The sequence below is a fragment of the Linepithema humile genome, chromosome 2 (assembly GCF_040581485.1).
Source record: "Linepithema humile isolate Giens D197 chromosome 2, Lhum_UNIL_v1.0, whole genome shotgun sequence".
Classification (NCBI taxonomy): domain Eukaryota; kingdom Metazoa; phylum Arthropoda; class Insecta; order Hymenoptera; family Formicidae; genus Linepithema; species Linepithema humile.
The window spans coordinates 16,274,229-16,285,348 of NC_090129.1; the positions used below are offsets into that span (position 1 = coordinate 16,274,229).

Here is an 11,120-nt window from a genome sequence, read left to right on the forward strand (position 1 = left end):
ATGTACCGGCAAATATTAATAGATCCTTCTCAAACCAGTTTGCAGAGAATACTATGGCGAGATGACTTCAAGGACGACGTAGATACTTACGAACTGACTATCGTAACATATGGCACATCTTCGGCCTCTTACTTAGCCACTAGGTGCCTCGTACATCTAGCTGATCAGCATTCACCGCAATATCCCGTTGGCTCTGCACGCGTTAAGCGCGACTTCTACGTCGACGATCTGCTCACAGGGGCAGACACTCTTGCTGAAGCAAGGTCAATTCGCAACGAGATCATCCAGCTGCTGCGGTTAGGCGCGTTCAAGCTTAGCAAATGGGCGTCGAATTGCCCTGAGCTGCTCGATATTACAGACAGCCGAGATAAAGAATTAGTCACTATTGACAATGACGCCAACTCGCGTGTTCTCGGGATCCAGTGGAGTCAATCCAAGGATATGTTTCGCTTTTCTTACGATACTACCGGCACGCACGATGTAATCTCAAAACGCACTATAATATCGGAAGTATCTAGGCTATTTGACCCACTTGGTCTGTTGGGTCCAATTATCGTCATAGCAAAGCTCGTTCTTCAAGAGCTTTGGCGATCGAGCATACACTGGGACGAGTCAGTCCCTCAGGACATTCATACTCGCTGGACCCGCCTCAAATCTCAATTGGTCACATTAAACCAGTTGCAGATTCCGCGACACGTTAAATTTAGCTCGAATGCAAGGGACGTGCAAATACACGGATTCTGTGACGCCAGTCAGCGCCCATATGGGGCCTGCGTATATGTCCGAACAAGGGTTGGAATGGAACAATACCGTTCTGAGTTGCTTTGCTCGAAATCTCGAGTCGCTCCGTTGAAGGTCATATCCCTACCAAGACTTGAGCTGTCAGCGGCATTGTTATTGGCGCGTCTGATCGATAAGATTGCTAAGGCGTTAGATCAAGCACGCGTTCAGATCCTTCTCTGATCAGACTCCACTATCACATTGAATTGGATAACCTTCTTGAACCGCAAATGGTCAGTGTTCGTAGCTAATAAGGTTGGCGAAATCCATCGTCTGACCGAGATCTGCAACTGGCATCATGTCGCCTCCTCCGATAATTCCGCCGACATTTTATCACGTGGCTCAAGTCCACAGGAGCTGGTCCACGACACAATGTGGTGGCACGGGCCTCCATTCTTGCAATTTTGCGAAAATCGCTGGCCCCGGAGCAGCTTTGCGTCACTAGGAGATGACGTTCCCGAGCAAAGAATGATCATTACAACCATCGCCACATTGAGCGAGTGCGTTGTCAGTGACTTACTAGGCAGATGTTCCAGCCTGACGAAGGTATGCCGTATCGTGGCGTATTGTTTTAGATTCTCCAAGAAGCACCGCACGAAGGCTTACACAGAATTCGTGTCTCCCACTGAAATATCATTCGCAACCGATGTTGTTTGCAGAGCCGTACAACGTAGAGCTTTTCCTGCCGAATATAAGGCACTAAGCGAGGGAAGAGCTATTAGCACGACAAGTCGCTTACTATCATTGTCTCCGTTCATTGATTGTTTCGGGTTGATCCGGGTCGGTGGCCGATTAAAAAACTTAAGTCTGCCATTCGATGCCCGTCATCCGGTTTTGTTGCCGGCAAGGCACAACTTAACGCGACGCGTGATAGAATATGAGCACATACGCAACTTGCACGCCGGCGTTCAAGCCACCATGGCGGCCATTAGACAGAGATTCTGGCCTCTATCATTACGTTCAAGCACCCGAAAGATTGTTCAAGGATGCGTAATTTGTTTTAAAGTTAAACCGCGTACGTCCGAGACTATAATGGGACCACTTCCCACAAGTCGAGTCACCGTTTCCCGACCATTCTCGCACTGCGGGGTCGATTACGCCGGCCCGGTAATACTACGAGAAGGAAAAAGACGTAACGCGAAAAACCATAAGGCCTACATCTCAATTTTTGTCTGCTTCTCTACCAAAGCGATCCATATTGAGCTTGTGAGCGACTTAACTACTGATACGTTTTTGACTGCGTTTAAACGTTTTATCTCACAAAGAGACAAGCCTTCTCACATGTACTCCGACAACGGAACCACCTTCGTCGGTGCGCAAAACCAGTTGAAGGAGTTATATGAGTTTTACAACAAGGTACAGACGCAGTCCGAGATTCGACAATCTCTATGCAATCAGCAGATTTCTTGGAGTTTTATTCCGCCCCATGCCCCCCACTTTGGCGGTCTGTGGGAGGCTGGGGTCAAGTCCGCGAAGTATCATATGGCCCGCATTATCGGTAAGGCCCACTTAACCTTCGAGGAGCTGCAAACCGTGCTTTGCGAAATCGAAGCAATCCTCAATTCGCGTCCTATTACTTCGCTAAGCGCTGATTCGGACGATTTATCGTATCTTACCCCAGGTCATTTTCTGGTTGGCGCCGCCCTGAATAGTTTCCCTTGCACCGATGTGAGCGATATCAACGAAAATAGACTTTTACGATGGCAAACAGTCGAACAAGTCAGGCAGCACTTCTGGCGCAGATGGAGCAACGAATATCTTCATTCCCTACAGGAGCGATCTAAGTGGAAAATCAGCAAGGGCATTCAACTGCAACCTAATCAAGTCGTGCTCGTGAAGCTACAAAACTTAGCGCCACTGCAATGGTCGATAGAACGCGTCCAGGTGCACCCCGGCGAGAACAATATTGTGAGGACCGCAATCAAGACGAGCAAGGGCGCGTTTGTGAGACCGTTGTCGAAATTGGCAATACTGCCTGTAGATTAGTCACAGGTTAGCTAAGAATCCGCGCTACGAGCGAACCAACTTTGCAATTAAGTTTATCTCTATTTTGCCGTTAAGCTCTCTTAGTTGATAAGTCATGTTCTCCTTGTCAATCACATATAATTTATAAGTTGTGTTATTCAGTTAATCTTCAAGTCATGTTTAGTTTATGTTCATATTGTATCTCATTTTCCTTTGGTACTTTGTACTTTGAAAGATCGTCCTTTCAAGGGGGGCGGCGTTTGTTCGATACATTATTATGATTTAATCTAAGCGCCAATTTTCAGGAGAGACGTCACGGTGTTTGCCGCGCGCAACCACCGATTCGTGTGCTTCCGCCTTCTTTCGTACCAAGCACGCCGGCGAAATAGCCGTGCCTGCCAGAACGAGTTTGAGTGTCGTGAAAGAGACAGCAAAGGATCTATGTTCTTGTGCGTAAATTGTTGGTCATCCGAACCACACCTTGCTTGTGTTACGTTGGGAGAGAAGATAAATAAAGAAAGTAAGGAAACCCCAGCATTTCCGACCACGTTATTCGCGAAGCATCCTTCCCGCAAGCCCACGTGGGGTCCGCAAGCCGGCAATTTCACAAACATTGAACTAAGCACATGTGATAAAGATAGTTGCGTTATGTTAAGAGACAATTGTGTATTTTGTATCAAAAGAATTTATAAAGAAATCAGGACTTTAGAAATCTTTTTAACAGGAAGAAAGTTTATTGAATTAAAACCATTTTTCAATTCACCTTGTTCCTCAAAATTATTTAATATTTAGCAAACACAACATTTGTCATATGATTTGTGTACAGTCAATATTCACGACATTAATATATCAAATCATAACTTCCCAATATTTATGATTATGGTTATGAAAAAGACTTATAGTATAAACCACGTAATACAAATGTATGTATATACTATAGACAACTAATAAAATAATTTGTAATTACAGATTCATACAAGGAAGCTCTAGATGTTGTACATAAAAAAACTCGAACAGATACATCAGATATGTCATGTTCGCAATTAGGCCGAAGGAAAAGAAAAAGGAAAACTAAATTCCAATTAGTTACAGCAAACAACTTAAGTGATGACGATTCAAATCCGCGAATAACACCACCTCCGTCAATAACTGTCATGGATTTGCATTTACTAAATAAACAATTAAATGGTATGATAATAAATAAATATATTATTTTTATGAATTTTTAACATCATTTTTTTTATACTTGCAAATAAAGTAATGCTTAGTAATGTAATTTTTAATACACTTAGATTTGATTAAGATAACCAAGACTTGGACAAGGGTATCGAAAATATGAATAAAACTGCATTAAATGTGAGTCAAAACAAAGCGGATTCTGCCTCTGAAAAGCATCTTAACTCTTAAAAATATAAATAAATAATTTTTGGTACAATAAAGTATTAAACAATACAAGTCGATTTTAAGTGATCCCACTTAATAGTGTCTATTAATTTATTAATTGTACCTACGGCTAAAATATTATCATTGATATAAGCTCTATATAATTACAAAGTTTAAAAAAAATAAAAAATGTTTTGTCATGTAAAAGTGTCTGTTGTAAGTGGTACTTAAGGGGATGCTGGAGTGGCAATCGAACTCCGACGCGAAAGCGCCATCATTTCGATGGTACTAAAAATGAAACGACATTATCGGCGTAGCCTACGCCGCGTAGGTCCGTGTGTATGCATTTGTTTGTAGTGATAACTCACTACACTGACGTGTGGTCTGTGTACGTGTGTCATCGGAAGTTTGTAAACAAACGATGCTTGCGCTTGTTTCCTCGACTGAAATTTCGTCACAAGGCTGCAATATAGGGTGCATTCGTTTATGCAGTTACTGCCGCAGATGTCGTTCGTTTACTCCGCCTGCGAAAATAACTGCAGCGCAGTTTGTCGTTCGTTTACGCAGGGATGTATCTCATCTGCGCAGGTACTTCGGAGGTCCTGCTCTGGATGCTCTGCTTGCAGTACTGCGTAAACGAATACACCCATTGCGAATCTAGCTTAATTATCTGCATCCACATTGATTAATTAAAATGTGAAAATAGATTTTATTAAAATAAAAAATCAAAAAGGGGTAGAACAACTCCTCGAAATCGATCCCGCAAAAGTAAAAGTAATCCAAGATAAGTATTATATAATGGAAAAATTTTTTAAAGTTTACGATATTCGTATTTACAATCAAATTAACCTAAAAATGCACACGTATTAAATGTAGATTGAAAATCTAAACACATTATAAAATTCTAAACTGTCTGAATTTTCTATAAACAAATTTTGTAATGTTTTGGGATTTGTTTTTGTAAATTTATCTCAGGTACAGGTTCTGCTGCAATAGTTCCTAACCATGTAATGATTTCGTCTACAGCTGATATAGAAAAAGGATCAGAGAACTCTCAATTTAAGAATGTTTTGATCCCGTCTTCATTATTTTCGCAAAATTTTGTATAGACACAACGTAATGCAACTTCGCCAATGCTTTTAAATCCATTCACGCAGCCATTCACGCAGGTGTGCGTTCGGTAAATTAGATAACGTGACTAGCAGATGATAAACGCAGTGGATGCGCTAACCGCTGCATAAACGAATGCACCCATAATGTCCGAGAAAACATAGGCGTATACAAGGTGTCAAATAAATACAAACTAAATATGACAAAATAATAAATGAAAAATATACATATAATACTATATATATCACTGAAGAAAAATGTCATATACTTTTCACACTTTTATCCTTATGTAGTAAATACAAAATAACTAATTAATCAATTAATTAATATATATATATATATACATACACACATATATTGAATAAATAGTTATCTTTATTTTGTATTTTATGTGATAATGACTGAAATAATGAGAGTATATATCATTTCAGTTACATAAAATACAAAATAAAGATAACTATATTCAATATGTATATGTATGTATTGAATAATTAATTAACTTATTTATTTATTTTGTATTAATTACATAAGAATAAAAATAGGGAAAGCATATAACATATTTTTCCAATTAGGTACATAGTATTATACATACATTTTTCAAATCAAATATTTTATCATATTTAATTTATATCTATTAGACACCTTGTATAGGTCTATTTCGTCTCGTATGTACATCATACAGCCATACGATAGAATTTCAATTGCGAGAAAAAAGGTTAAATGATCTTATAAATTATCCGATAAAACATAAACAAACCACACGTGTAGTAAATTACTAACTAAAAGAAATACGTATTTCTTAAAATCTGCCAGTTTACGAATAAATCGTCTTTAGCTCTCTTTTTTCTAAACGGTCAGCTGACGTTAGATCGCCTCTGAATATATTTATTAAAAATTGTTAGCTGACGTTAGATCGCCTCTGACAATATTTATTAAAATCTGCCAGTTCACGAATAAATCGTCTTTACCTCTCTTTTTTCTAAACGGTCAGCTGACGTTAGATCGCCTCTGAATATATTTATTAAAAATTGTTAGCTGACGTTAGATCATCTCTGGCTTTTGTAATTCTAAATTGCCAGTCCACGAGAAAACCGCCTCTGGCTTGAAGAGAAGAATAAAAATTCTCTAATGCCAGTCCACGAGAAAACCGCCTCTGGCTTGTCTTATTTTATATTGCCAGTCCACGAGAAAACTGTCTCTGGCTTGAAGAGAAGAATAAAAATTCTCTAATGCCAGTCCACGAGAAAACCGTCTCTGGCTTGTCTTATTCTGTATTGCCAGTCCACGAGAAAACCGCCTCTGGCTTGTCTTATTCTGTATTGCCAGTCCACGAGAAAACCGCCTCTGGCTTGAAGAAAAGAATAAGAATTTTCTAATGCCAGTCCACGAGAAAACCGCCTCTGGCTTGTCTTATTCTTTATTGTAAGATACTTTTATTACGTCATATGCTCTATGTATATATATATAATGTATATTATATGCTCCATATTATCTATATTCATATCAAAATATCTTTCTAAAAAATTGACATCATTTTGTATACTCTTTTTACAATAAATTATAAAAGAAAAGTCAATCTTGGGCCATAATAATAAAAAATTATTAAAAAATAAATTGGCTATATTGACCCAGAGCCGGGTGTTAGATGCTCAAAAAATAATAATTAACTAAAATGTCAATTCAAACGTTTCGGCACATTTATTTCGGCCATCTTTTTTAGATTTTATTCGTTATTCCTTTGGTTATCATATTTGTTTCGAATTGAAAAATTGTATGAAATTGTTTAAATCTATTGTAAACATACGTAATCGTATTTGGTTTCTTAAAAACTGCATTTATCACAAGATCATATTATTTCATGTTTCCTCTGTAACGTTTGTTTATTTATTTTGATATTATCACTGAAGATGGCCGAAATAAATGTGCCGAAACGTTTGAATTGACATTTTAGTTAATTATTATTTTTTGAGCATCTAACACCCGGCTCTGGGTCAATATAGCCAATTTATTTTTTAATAACTTTTTACAATAAATGTATATGATATATGCCATATTTTTTATTTCTAAAGCATGAAATATAAAGATATTTTTAATTTTTTGTGTTTATCATTTGTAAAAAAATCTTGATAAAAGAAACAACATTAATTTTGCGACTTGCAATAATCTGTTTCATTATATGCTTCTTTTAAATACTTACAATTAGCCTTATTTTATGTGATTAACTTGGTATTTAAAATACGTATCAAAATCGAAAATGTATTTCTATTACAGTAGAAAAGAAACATTCTTGTCTTACAACAGAAAGAAATGGTAAAATATAATATTGTCTAAAGTACAGTCCAATAAAAACTGTTAAAATTGAACATCTTATAAAACCACTGTGATTCATGAAAAATCAGAACTATTATTTCAAAAATATAAACATATTTCGACTGTGTGTTTTAAACTGCACTACACATTCAAAATTCACAGAATAAATTTATTTCTGCAAAGTTGTGTATAATGTCAGTGGAAAAGTGATTTATTTGTTATTACATATACATGATATTTTACCATTCCTCTCTAGTGTAAGACTACAATGTTTTCTTTCTACTAAATTAGAAATTAATTTTATATTTTGATGTGTATTTTAGATACCAAGGTAAAATAAGGCTAATTGTAAGTATTTAAAAGAAGTATATATTGAAACAGATTATTGCAAGTCACAAAATTAATGCTTTTTTTAATCAAGATTTTTAACAAATGATAAATACAAGAAGCTAAAAATACCTTTATATTTCATGCTTTATAAATAAGTTATATGACATATACATTTATTATAAAAATATATACAATATATAAAATGATATTAACTTTTTACATAAATACTTTGATGTGAATATACATAATATGGAGCACATAATATATACACATAAAGCACTTGAATAAAAGTATTTCACAGAAATTAGAATATTAATGTATGTAACTAAATAATGTAAATGTTTGCAAAAATGTTGCAAAATTTATGTATAATATATACACTTTTTTTATCCTTCAGAGTGCCTTCAACTCATTTTTTTCAGCCAAGTTTCGTAGCACATAACACAAAAACACACACACACACACACACACACACACACACACACACACATACACACACACACAACACACACATACAGTAGCGGCGGAAAATATTTTGACAACGCGTTTTTTGCAGATAAAACGCACACCGGGCGCGCTGTTGATTAGAAGTTGTTGTTAGTGAACACTTTTCTGCAGTCTGCAGCGGTGACAACATCAGTCTTGATTGAGTGGATGTTTCGTTTCGGAAGTGCTGCTGTTATCTTTAATCTGTAAGTCGAAAAGTATTTTGACACAGAAGGTTTTGTCTAAAAGAGACACGCAGGGGCTCACGTAAGTTACTTTATTTACGGTTTTTGTTTACTTTATGTTTTGTTTATATTCAGGAGTTATGCCAAAACAAAAGGAATACTCCGACGACATAAAGTCGGCTGTTATTGCAGCATTGAAAAATGGAAAATCTCAAGCTCAAGTAGCGAGGGATTTTAATCTGAGCAGATAATCTCGGTTTGGAACCGTAAAGAGCAGTCCACAGGCTCGGTTAGCAACAAACAAAGATCGGGCCGACCGCCAAAACTCACTGACCACGTATCTAGGATTATCCGCCGCATGAGTGTCGCTAATCCACGTCTGACAGCAGCTGACAATAAGAGAGATCTAAATAAGAATCACAGTCTTGACATTAGTTTAACCACTGTAAAACAATGCCTCCGCAACACGAATTTGTTTGGCAGACGCCCTTCCAAAAAGCCATTTATATTCGCGAGGAACAGAAAGGCGCGTCTCAAATTTGCTCAAAAGTACAAAAACTGGACTAGTCAGGAGTGGGCTCGTGCGCTGTGGAGCGACGAAAGCAAGTTTAATATGTTCTCATCTGATGGAATAAGGTATATTAGACGACCTCCAAACAAAAGAGATGACCCCAAGTATCAGGTACCGACCGTTAAGCACGGTGGTGGCCATGTCATGGTTTGGGGCTGCTTCTCTCGTTCAGAAGTCGGTCCGTTAGTCGAAGTGAAAGACATCATGGATCGATTTCGTTATTGCGAAATACTGCAGAATCACATGCTGCCTTATGCTAAGCGCAACCTTGCCAGAAACTGGATTTTCCAGCAGGATAACAATCCGAAACACACCTCTGCACATGTAAAAAAGTTTTTTACGTCTAAGAAGATTAAAGTTCTAGAGTGGCCAAGTCAGAGTCCCGACCTAAACCCGATAGAACATCTATGGGAAGAGTTAGATAGACGGATTAGAAAAAGAAAATTCTCCAGAAAACAAGATCTGATGGCCTGTCTTGCAGAAGAATGGAAGGAAATACCATTAACTGTGATCACCAAACTTATTGACTCTATGCCGGCAAGATGTGCGGCTGTGATCAAATCTAAGGGCTTTGCCACTAAATATTAAAGCTTCTGATGTAATCAAATTAATTTTCGGTGGTTAATTACAGGTTTTGTTTGGAAGTTGCAACAGATAATGGTTTTGTCAAAATACTTTCTTTCTACATTTGTTTAAAAAATGTAAAAAATAACGCAGTTTTCGTTTTTAAATGTGATATTTGTTTTTTCTTTTTTTTCTACTGAGAGGCATTGTTGCTTTTGGACAAATATTATAACTTTGTTATAACTGTTTCAAAAATAAATATTTATTTTCTATAAATTGTGCTCGTCAAAATACTTTCCGCCGCTACTGTAACTAACCTAAAAGATTCTGTATATGACAGATAGCACTGAGAACTGTATAGCGCCTCTATCTCAAAATCCCGGAACTAATCTATTGCTCTTTTTTACCTCATTATCGTTTATATTGCACGCATGCTTTGCATAAATTCTAATTCAAGAAACATTTTTAGACTACATCTCTGAACTCAATTCTAACAGTTCCCTATTAATCTTTGATATATTCTCTTTCGGCCGCAATGTTAATTTTGCACCTGCAAGCTGTATAATTTTTATATTAAACAAATATTTGTATGCACCGACAGCTTGTCGGTAAAATTTCCAAATTTTTTCTGTTTTTTGTTTTAAATGTTATACCAGCCGATTCTTTAGCATGTATACTTTAATCACCTAAAAGGATTTGTAATTCTATACATGCAATAAAAAAATTTTCTTAAACTACGAAATTAATTTTTCGTCGGTAAAACAGTACTACTCCAGCATCGCCTTAACGGAAACTTTTTTTACGTTGGCTACTAATGCATCAACGGTTTTGTAATTTTCCCGTACTTCCTCGGCAACTCGATGCATACCATGGGCAAGACATGTAAGGTCATTTTCGAAAATTCTTGCGACAGATTTTCTGCTGCCTTGCACATGTATGGAGCGGCGTCTGAGAGAAATAGCAAAACTTTCTCATATCTGATGCCATTTGGCCACAATAAATTAAGCGAATTCTTAAAAAGTTCTGCTATCGTCTTATTATTTGCTTTTTCTAATACTGCGGAATCAAGTAAAAAAGCTTTTCCAGGCTTGTCTGGAAGTAAAGTGCCAACTATCGTATTGGTAACTTTACGACCCTTAATGTCAGTACTTTCATCGATTGATATCCAAATTGAATGATCCCCGATTTCTTCGCGTATTCGATTGAGAACGTCCGTGTAGCATTCTTTTAAAACATTCTTTCGTATAGTCGATTCCGAAGGAACTTTTCTCTTAGTGTACTTTTCTAGAAATGTACGAAGGTGCTCGTTTTCCAATTTCCAAAAAGGAATGTCTGCTGCGATCATTGCCGTACAGAGATCTCTCTCAAATTCATTTTGGCTCTCACAAATTGGCTTGTTCAATATTTCGTCATTCTCGGCATCAGACGACTCATAC

At 37.0% G+C, this 11,120-nt stretch overlaps 1 protein-coding gene across 1 annotated transcript; it reads left to right on the plus strand.

Moving 5' to 3' along the window:
- Positions 1-2,766, plus strand: LOC105677297 (uncharacterized). Its single transcript, XM_067349295.1, has 4 exons — positions 1-751; positions 968-1,326; positions 1,655-1,770; positions 2,046-2,766. The coding sequence occupies exons 1-4, from the start codon at positions 1-3 to the stop codon at positions 2,764-2,766; spliced, it is 1,947 nt and encodes a 648-aa protein (XP_067205396.1).
- The last annotated feature ends 8,354 nt before the right edge of the window (positions 2,767-11,120 follow it).

Excerpts from the sequence above, each read along its gene's own strand:
- LOC105677297 (XM_067349295.1), top strand. The coding sequence starts at position 1 with ATGTACCGGCAAATATTAATAGATCCTTCTCAAACCAGTTTGCAGAGA. Across the intron at positions 752-967 it reads ACACGGATTCTGTGACGCCA|ACTCCACTATCACATTGAAT; the intron begins GTCAGCGCCCAT and ends TTCTCTGATCAG. Across the intron at positions 1,771-2,045 it reads GAAAGATTGTTCAAGGATGC|AGACAAGCCTTCTCACATGT; the intron begins GTAATTTGTTTT and ends TATCTCACAAAG.